Source organism: Dipodomys ordii, unplaced genomic scaffold, assembly GCF_000151885.1.
Source record: "Dipodomys ordii isolate 6190 unplaced genomic scaffold, Dord_2.0 Scaffold53, whole genome shotgun sequence".
Classification (NCBI taxonomy): Eukaryota; Metazoa; Chordata; class Mammalia; order Rodentia; family Heteromyidae; genus Dipodomys; species Dipodomys ordii.
The window spans coordinates 4,943,094-4,953,541 of NW_012267269.1; the positions used below are offsets into that span (position 1 = coordinate 4,943,094).

General features: G+C 37.2%; 1 protein-coding gene across 1 annotated transcript in view; it reads right to left on the reverse strand.

Moving 5' to 3' along the window:
• Positions 1 to 10,448, reverse strand: part of Haus6 (HAUS augmin-like complex, subunit 6) — a 46,638-nt gene that overhangs the window by 20,013 nt on the left and 16,177 nt on the right. The window contains 5 exon segments of the mRNA XM_013020761.1: positions 1,569 to 1,671; positions 2,587 to 2,713; positions 4,042 to 4,235; positions 5,844 to 6,014; positions 9,802 to 9,850. Coding sequence (XP_012876215.1) covers positions 1,569 to 1,671; positions 2,587 to 2,713; positions 4,042 to 4,235; positions 5,844 to 6,014; positions 9,802 to 9,850 — 644 coding nt within the window.

The following is a 10,448-nucleotide window of genomic DNA, read 5'->3' on the forward strand; positions in this document are numbered from 1 at the left end:
GGCCTGGGCGCTGTCCCTCAGCTCTTCAGCTCAAGGCTAGCGCTCTACCACTTGAGTCACAGTGCCACTTCTGGCTTTTTTCTTTTTGCTTATGTGATGCTAAGGAATCAAACCCAGGGCCTAGGCATGCAAGGCAACCGCTCTACCACTGAGCCACCTTCCCAGCCCCAAGTCCATCATACTCTTATCTCTAATAAACCACCAGAAAAACCAGAAGTGGAGCTGTGGCTCAAGCTGCACTGAAGAGCTGAGTGACAAGGCGCAGACCCAGATTTCCAAACCCCAAGAATGACAAAAAATAAGTAAATAAATATAGCACAGAAGAATTCAACAAAAAAGAAAACTATAGGCCAAGTTCCCTAATAAACACAGGCTGAGCCACAAAAAGTTTTTAGAAAAAATTTTTTAACTAGAACATAAAATGTTATGTATAAGGCTATATTTGAGTTCCCAAAAATAACATAATGCTGGGCACAATGGCTCATATTTAGAATCCTAGCTACTCAGGAAGCTGAGATCTGTGGATGATGGTTTGAAGACAGCCTGGACATGAAAAGTCTTTAAGACTCTTATCTCCAATTAACCACTAAAAAGTCTGTAGTTAAGCTATGTCTCAAATGATTCTGAAAAAGCGGAGGGACAGTGCCCAGGCCCTGAGTTTAAGCCCTCCACCCCCACCCCACACACACACATTTATACAAGAAACCTAACCGACTATAATTTTTCAGTGTTATTTAACTATGCTTAAGTATACAGATCACAAGCCAGGCGCCGGTGGCTCACACCATTAATCCTAGCTACTCAGGAGGCTGAGATCTGAGGATCGCAGTTCAAAGCCAGCCCAGGCAGGAAAGTCCGTGAAACTCTTATCTCCAATAAACCACTAGAAAACTGCAAGTGGCGCTGTGGCTCAAGCAGTAGAGCGCTCGCCTTGAGCTGAAAAAATGCAGGGACAGTGTCCAAGCCCAAAGTTTAAGCCCATGACGGACCCAAAAAAAAAAAGTATACAGATCACATAATTAGCACATATGCCAACAAAATTGCAACTGTATTACTTAGCTTACTTTAGAGCAGCATATTTACTTATAATCCTATCATTGAATTATATGTGCCATTACTATACTAATAATGGGAGAAAGAATTAAAACATGAAGGCTCTGCCAGCAAGGAGTCTGACTATGATAATGATAAGTAAAGCCAGACACAAAAGGCCTCATTTTATATGCATGACCTAATTTATATGAAGTAGCCAAATTCAGAACCAGAAAGTGTATTACAGTATACAAGAGACAAGGGGAGTAAAAAATGAGGAATGATTACTCCATGGATAAGGGGCCCCTTTTAGATGATTATGTTCTGGAACTAAAAAATGGTGAGGATTACATATTACTAAATGCTATTGTGCTGTCTACTTTGCGATGACTAAAATGGTAAAAGTATGTTATGTACATGTCACTATATAACCGAGTAAAGGGGACAAAAAATATAAAGAACTATGGTAATAATGAAAAATGACAGTAGCAAGGTTCAAAAGAGAAAATGATAAAAAAAAAAAACCAACAACCAACCTGGAAGTAAAGCAGGGTACTGAGACAGAATACTCTTTTCATACACTTCCTCTGAGACAGGATCAAATGAAAGGGGAGACATGGGTGGTAGGAGATTCACAGCCTTAAAACAGAATGAAGCATTTAATAATTATAGTAACAACAATACCAGTGAATCTATGATTAGGTATTTCTTCTATTAAAAATTTATCAAATACATATCTTGTAACTACTTTCAAATTTTAAAATATTCTTTTTTTGGGGTCCAGTCATGGGGCCTGAACTCTGGGCCGGGGCGCTGTCCCTCAGCTCTTCAGCTTAAGGCTAGCGCTCCTCCACTTGAGCCACAGCGCCACTTCCAGCTTTTTTCTTTTTGCTTATGTGTTGCTGAGGAATCGAACCCAGGGCCTCATGCATGCAAGGCAAGTGCTCTACCACTGAGCCACCTTCCCAGACCAAATTTAAAAATATTCTAAGCAAAAGAGTTACAGCCAGGTGCTGGTGGCTCATGCCTATAACCCTAGCTACTTGTAGGCTGAGATCTGAGGATCACAGTTCGAAGACAGCTGGGCAGATAAGTCCCCATAAGACTCCTATCTCTAATTAACCCCTCAAAACTGGAAGTGGAGGTGTCAAAGTGGTAAAGCAAAAAGGCTCAAGAACAATACCTAGGTCCTGAGTTCAAGCCCCCATAACCAAGAAAAACAAAAAGTTGCTTTATTTTCCAAGTATGTCTCAAACATTGAAATAGTTTATATCAAGAATAAATCTCATTTTCTAATATAGCCATCTGAATTTTAAGATATTAACTATAAATGACAATAATCGCTTATTAAAAATTCTTCTCTGTACTTAGAAAAATTACAGAAACTAAAGCATTTGAACTTTAGACCCAAGATTTAAAAAAACGTAAGTATATATGCTTATGAATACATATATAGTATAGTGTATGTGTATAATTTCTAGGTTACTTTTAACATGATAAGTCAACTTGGACAAAATTAAACTACTCTCCATAAGACACATCAACATTACTTACTGGAGTGCAACCTTTAATTAGACTGAAAGGAGATAGGCCAAGGCTTTCTTCCCATTTCTTATGCCATTCTCTTTGCTTTTCAGTAATAGAATGCCTTATATCTGTGAGGTCTTCCTTTATTTTATACCTATGACAGCATAAAAAGTAACTTTATTCAAAACAAAAATATGTAGTAAAATGTAAGAAAACAATATAATAAGGAAGGGGCTGGGAAGGTGGCTCAGTGGTAGAGTGCTTGCCTAGCATGCATGAAGCCCTGGGTTCGATTCCTCAGTACCACATAAAAAAAGCTGGAAGTGGCACTGTGGCTCAAGTGGTAGAGGGATACCCTTGAGCCAAAGAAGTTGAGGGGCAGTACCCAGACATTGAGTTCAAGCCCCAAGACTGGCAAAAAAAAATATGTATAGCAGTCCTTTAAGCCGGGCGCTGGTGGCTCACGCCTGTAATCCTAGCTACTCAGGAGGCTGAGATCTGAGGATCGCAGTTCAAACCCAGCCCGGGCAGGAGAAACTCTGAGACTCCTATCTCCAATAAACCACCAGAAACCCGGAAGTGGCACTGTAGCTCAAGTGGTAGAGCGCTCGCCTTGAGCTGAAGAGCTGAGGGACAGTGCCCAGGCCCAGAATTCAAGCCCCACAACCGGAAAAAAAAAAAAAAAAAGTAAGACAATATAATAAGGAAGTGGAAGAAAATCAAATTGAGAATTCAATGAGCAAACTATATAAAAATTGAATAAAATCTCACAAATAATTATTATGAACATAAAATACCTCTTCTCCTGTTAAAACCAGAGGACTCAGAATTTTGTATTTGCTAGACAGGCTATCTATCACTTATGTCATACTCCTAGCCTAAAATTATATATACTTACTTTTCATTAATTTATTTTTGCTGTACTGTAGAATACTTGGTAAACAGGTGCTCTATTTGAGCCAAGCCTCTAGCCCTGATTTTTAAAACATAAAGCTTTTCGTAGCTCTAATGTGTCAGAGTCCTATTTTTATTCTTTGTTGTCTACTATTAACTCCCAGTCTTTCTAATCAAATGGAAAACTTTTATTTATTTATTTTTGGCCAGTCTTAGGGCTTGAACTTGGGGCCTGGGCACTGTACCTGAGCTTCTTTTGCTCAAGGCTAACATTCTACCACTTGAGCCACAGTGCCACTTCTGCCATTTTCTATTTATGTAATACTGAAAAATTGAACCCAGGGCTTCATACACACCAGGCAAGCACTCTACCATATGCCACATTCCCAGCCCTGAAAAACTTCCTTGAGACTCAATTTCTATTATTAAACACAACAAAAGTATATACATAATTTATTAAAAATAAAAAAAACCTTGTCCTTTCTATCTAACATGTATCTCTAGGAGTTGATTATATAAACCTTTAAAGTACTAAGAAAACTATCCTACTCTTTCCTAGTGAAATAAAGGGAATTCTTTCTAGTGTACCTCATTTGCTTCAGATCTGACAATCTTTCCCTCTGGAATTTGGTCTCTTTTTCAAGGTAGTGAAGGTCTATTGTCAATCTTTCTTGATCAGCCTGATGACGTTCATAATTCATTATTTTCAAAACTTCATTTAACAACTGAATAACAGTTAAGAGGTTCAATTTTCCAGCCTCATAAACATTTCCTATGTGCAGCTAAAGATAAAGGGGCAAGGGGAAGTAGAGAATTATAGCTTCTTATGACAGAAAACTGTTACATAAATATGCTTTTTACTCTGACACTCTTCCCTTGGGGAATAAAAAAAAAATCAAATACCAACTAAAACATAAAATTACACAAATAATTTAAATTCACTGTTGAAGAATTACTATGCCCTGTGACTTTTTTATATCATGCAAAATATTGAAAAGTAGAAGAAATATAAACTGATGAAAAGAAAAACCAGGACTGAGTAGAAGTTAGGTGTGGTGGCCAACACCTATAACCCCACTACTAGCTAGACAAAGGAGGACTATAAATTCAAGGGCAGCTTGGGCTATATAGTAAGATCCTACCTTAAAAAAAAAAAATTGAGTAGAAAGAATAAGTTTGGAAAAAGAGCATGAATTAATTTTTTAACAAAAGTTGAAAACCAATGACTCCTAATGGATATCTAAGGACAAATTTATTGTCCTACACTTTTTAGCATATTGTCAATATTTTTTAATTATAAATTTCATGTAAAAGCAAAAACATTTATGGTAATTTTCTCCAAAGACTTCATCACTTCCTACCTTCTCCATATTATTACACATAATTCTTATTGTTATTTAGGACATATATACATTGTAGAAATGTTAAGCTTATACATCGTGCTTGTTATGTACTCTAAAATTGATGTCATGTTGCCTAATAAAGCAACATGAGAGTCACAACACTTTATTTTTGTAACTTCACACTAGAATCAGTATCATGTTATGGTAGGTACTATAAACAACGCTGCCAAAAAAAAAAGCTAACTAGACGGCAATGTCTTATATACATATATAAGATAAATGGACTTTGGGTGACTTGCTATACTAGAAATATAGAAGACTAGTAATATTCTGTACAGGAAGCTGTAAGCTATGAAATAGTAAGAAAATATAGATACATTTCTAATGAAGAAAAGCAAACTGGGAATGAAAGGAACCATAGAGAACTCTTGCATTTCAAGCTAAGTAGAGAAAAGGAAACCATGAAAAAAACTGAAATCAGCAGTATGGAAACACAGTAGAGATGGACATCACAAAGCTACAATAAGACTTTAAATAAATAAGGTAAGTAAAACTGTAAAAGAATACTTAATAAAACCAAGATACAAAAAATTAGAGGAAGGAGACTTTGAAAAAAGATTTTTAGAGAGGATGGCTTTAGCAACAGGAGATCATAGCTATTCTCTTTAAACATGTATAAACAACTAGTATAGAACATCTTCCTAAGTGGTAAACAAAGGAGGCTACAATGCTTGATAAGAAATATACGCATTATCCTGCCCATATAATTGTAACCCCTCTGTACAGTATGTTCACAAAAAAAAAATAAAAATAAAAAAAAGAACATCTTCCTAAGTAAGTTTATACTTCCTACACATATGATATAGGACCATAAGTGTGACCAAGTACAAGAGCTAATCACACCTTTAACAATAACCTTCTTAATGAAGATTTTTCTAGATATATTTATAAATTTTGAAAGAAAAACATTTGGAGAAAAACAATATATATTAATTGTATGCATTTTTTAGCATTTTCCCAAAAGCTTTAATAATATCAAATTCTTACCTGACCCATTTGTTTCTCAATTTTGTCAAGTAAAAGCCTTGGAATATTAAGAACAACATCAGTTCCATCTAAAGCATAATGATTGACAAGACCAAGAACTGAACTAACAACTTCTCTTTCTTTTTCTAAAAGTATGAGTGTTTCATTCACTAAAGTCCACAAAGACTGAACCTTTGAAAAGAGAACAAAAAAAATATTAAAAAGTCCATACAGAATCTGTACATATTTTAAAGAAATAAATGTAAGCATCCAAGTAGTACAATGCTTGCCTAGCAAGTACACGGCCCTGCCTTTCACCCCAGTCCCACCAGGATGAGGAGGGGAGGAAAGAGAAACATAACAATAAATACCTGCTTGCACTAAGCAACAGGCTGATTTCCAGTGAGAAATTTTTTTAAGTAATTGTACTTTAATACTTTAGAAGTACCAGTACTACTTCTAAAGGGGTTTAGAAACTGAAGAAATTTTTTTTTTCCTGGTCCTGGGGCTTGAATTCCGGCCCTGGACACTGTCCTTCAGCCTCTTTGTGCTCAAGGCTAGCACTCTGCCACTTGGGCTACAATGCCACTTTTAGCTTTAGCTGAGTAATTTATTGGAGAGAAAAGTCTCAGATTTTTCTTCCCAGGCTGGCTTCAAACCATGATCCTCAGCCTCCTGAGTAGCTAAGATTACAGATATCAGTCACCAGTGCACAGCCGAAGAATTTTTTAAGAGAATCTAGCTCGCTATAATTTATAATATTCAGACAAACACTAAGATACAATTAGCAATTCCTGTATTCTGACATGCTTTCAATGTAAGAGATTTTAAGGAGAAATAATAAAAGATTTTAAAGAGAAAAAAAACTACTATATGTATCTCATTCAGAAGAGTTAAAATATAAATAACTCAGTTTTTTTTTGGTTTTACTGGGGGGGAAGGGATAGTAGGGCTTGAATTCAGGGCCTGGGTACTGTTCTTAAGCAAGCTTTTTTGCTCAAGGCTGAACTCCACCACTTGAGCCACAGCTACAGTTTTCCAATGATTAACTGGAGATAAAAGTCTCACAGACTTTCCTGCTCAGGTTGGCTTTGAACTGTGATCCTAAGGGAGAAAAGAGGGAAAGAAAGGGAGGGGAGGGAAGAGGAGTAAACAGGGAGGAAGGGAATTCTTAAGCATGTATTAATATTAACATATTTTCACTAAAATTCCTATAAGCATATTCACAGTAGGATACTCATCAAAGACTTAGTTAAACTAGAGAAGTTTAAATGATTTATTATGTTGCATGGTAACCAATTTTATTTTTAAACAAACTTTTTTATTTTTTCTGTCAGTCCTGGGGCTTGAACTCTTGTACTGTCCCTCAGCTCTTCAGCTCAAGGCTAGTGCTCTAGCACTTGACCCACAGCACCATTTTCAGCTTTTTCTACTTATGTGGTGCTGAGGAATCAAACCCAGGGCCTCATGCATGCAAGGCAAGCACTCTACCACTGAGCCACCTTCCCAGTCCTACTAATTATTAATAATACACATTTCAAAATTGTTAAAGTAGATCTTTAGCATTCTTAAAAAACAATAAGTTGGTGAATACATATGCTAATAATTAGCTTGACTGTATCTTTCTATAATGTTTAGAGCACAACACTGCACACCATAAATATACAGTTATGTCTTATTTTAAAATTTTTTAATAGTATTCAGAGAACTTCTATGTATAAAAGGGATTAACAGTCAAAAAGAACATCCTGGCACCAGGGGCTCATGCCTGCAGTCCTAGTTACTCAGGAGGCCAAGATCTGAGGATCTAGGTTTGAAGTCAGCTGGGGCAAGAAAGTCCCCAAGACTCTTTCATCTACAATTAATCACAGAAAAGGCCAGAAGTGGTGCTGTGGCTCAAGTGGTAGAGCTCTAGCCTTAAGCAAAAGGATTGGAGGGGCATGCTTAGGCCCAGAGTTCAAGCCCCAGGCCTGGGGGGGGGGGAAGAAGGGGGGAAGGGAAGGGGAACCTTAAAAAACTGGAAACAGGGCTGGGAAGGTGGTAGAACATGAGGCCCTGGGTTCAATTCCTCAGCAACACATAAGCAAAAAGAAAAAAGCCGGAAGTGGCGCTGTGGCTCAAGTGGAGGAGCACTAGCCTTGAGCTGAAGAGCTGAGGGAGCCCAGAGTTCAGGCTCCACGACTGGACCCAAAAAAAAAAAAAAAATGTTGCAAAGCAAGATAAAGCTGTTCTCCAAAGGAAGATTCATTGTCTAGCAACTGGTGATCTCAAGATAATGTTTCCTGATGATTCTACAATCATTCGTGATCTGGTTCTTATTCTTCTTGTCAGAAATTTTCTTGTTAATGGATTAGTCTGATCCAGGGAAAATGAATACTAGTCACTTTCAGAAGAAAATGATGTGGAAAATAGTTTTTTTATATTAATCTATTACATTTCTAATCAATAGTATTCTATTTAATAATAGTAATATAAAATTAAAAGCATAAGAAAGTGGCTTTGCCTTATTTTCTTCATTGCTGACACCCTACTTTTATCTAGAAGATACTTGATACATAGCAGGTGATCAATGAACACTCACTGAGTGACTGAACATTTTCTGAAGATGGCACTCACCTTTCCATTTCTAAGGTGCCTGGGAAGCCATAGTAATACCCAAAGCTGCTCAGAACTACAGAATCACAATAGGGCTTGAGAGATTTCATCCAAACAAAAAGAAAACTTAAGAAAATACTTTTATCCCACACATCAAAGCCAACCTCTGGTGGGAAAAGGAGAGATAAAGAGTAATAGAGGGGGTGATTTTGATCAAAGTACATTCTATACATGCATGGGAATATCACAGTAAAATTCCTCTATGTAGTTAATATCACTTAATAAAAACTTTAAAAGCCAACCTCTAGAGGTTGACATTTGCCAGATTCCTTCCTCCTGTCAAGTCAGCCTCAATTTGACTCCTCATTTTTCTTCAATATTTTCCATCTTCCTTCAGTTAATATATTTTATTTAGTTAATACCACATATGAGGTAACAGTCAGCAGATCTTTCTTATTAGAGGATTTTAAATTAATCATATTTTTAAACTATTTTACATATACTTACATTTATCAGCCATATACATGCCATATATATAAGTTCAAGGAAAAAAAAAAAAAAAAGAACAACACTACAAAAGAAATGGGCAAGTCAGGCACCACCAGGCACTCACAGCTATAATCCTAGCTACTCAGGAGGCTTAGATCTGAGAATTGCAGTTCAAAGCCACCCCAAACAGGAAAGTCTATGAGAGACTCTTATCTCCAATAAACTACTCAGAAAAAGCTGGAAATAGAACTGTGGCACAAGTGGTAGACTGCTAACCTTGAGCACAAAAAAGGGGGGGGAGGGGCAATAAAAGATTTCATTGTTTTATATAGCATAATTTTAATTCAATAAAGAAATCAATCATTTACTTGTGTGAGCTGTAAAAAAATTTAAAAAAAAAAAAGATTCCAAGTGCTGGGCACATAAACACACCTGCAGTTTCAGCTACTCAAGCAGCTGAGGCCAGAGGATCACTTAAACCCAGAAGTTGAGGCTAGCCAGTCTGGGCAACACTGAGAGATTCTGTATGTCAGAAGAAAAGACACTAGCCAGATATGGTGACATACCTGTAAGACACCTACAAATTGAGTCAAATACACCATCTACAGGCAAATTTTGTCTCATATATAATTTGTTGCCAGTGGCTCATGTCTGTAATCTGAGCTATTTAGGAGGCTAAGATTGGAGGACTGCTGTTCAAAGCCAGCCTAAAACTAAAAAAGTCCTCGAAATTCTTATCTCCAATTAACCAGCAAAAAGCCAGAACTAGAAACATAGCTCAAGTGGTAGATTTACCAGTTGCAAACAAAAAAGCTGGGTGAGATTGAAAGGGCTCGAGTTCAAGCCTCATACTGCCAAAGAAATAAAAAAACACATAAAAAATTAAAAAGCTTACCTTTTGAATTTTCTCATGTATATTAATTTGGTCATCACAGGGTTCCATTCTAGTAAAAACAAAATCATGTAATTAGTCATAAGAAAATCACATAGCAATTTAGCATCCAAAAAGTTAACTGATTTGTAAACCCACAAACTCACAATCATTTCAATTTAAAAAAATGATAAGGGCTGGGTGCCCATGGCTCACGCCTGTAATGCTCGCTACTCAGGAGGCTCAGATCTGAGGATCACAATTCAGAGCCAGCCCAGGCAGTAAAGTCAGTGAGACTCTTATCTCCAAAATAACCACCAGAAAACCGGAAGTGGCACTGTGGCTCAAGTGCTGGAGTACTCAACTTGAGCTGAAGAGCTCAGGGACAGTGCCCAGACCCAGAGTGCAAGCCCCAAGATTAGCAAAATAATAATAACAGTAATAATAAACAGTAATAATTTTGTAGTAGCAAAACAACTAGACTACAAATCAGAGCCATGCTCTAGTCCTACCATCATCTAGCTATGCTTTAATAAATGTCTGTACGAGGGGCTGGGAAGGTGGCTCAGTGGTAAAGTGCTTGCCTTGCATGCATGAGGCCCTGGGTTCGATTCCTCAGCACCACATAAGCAAAAAGAAAAAAGCCGGAAGTGGTGCTGTGGCTCAAGTGG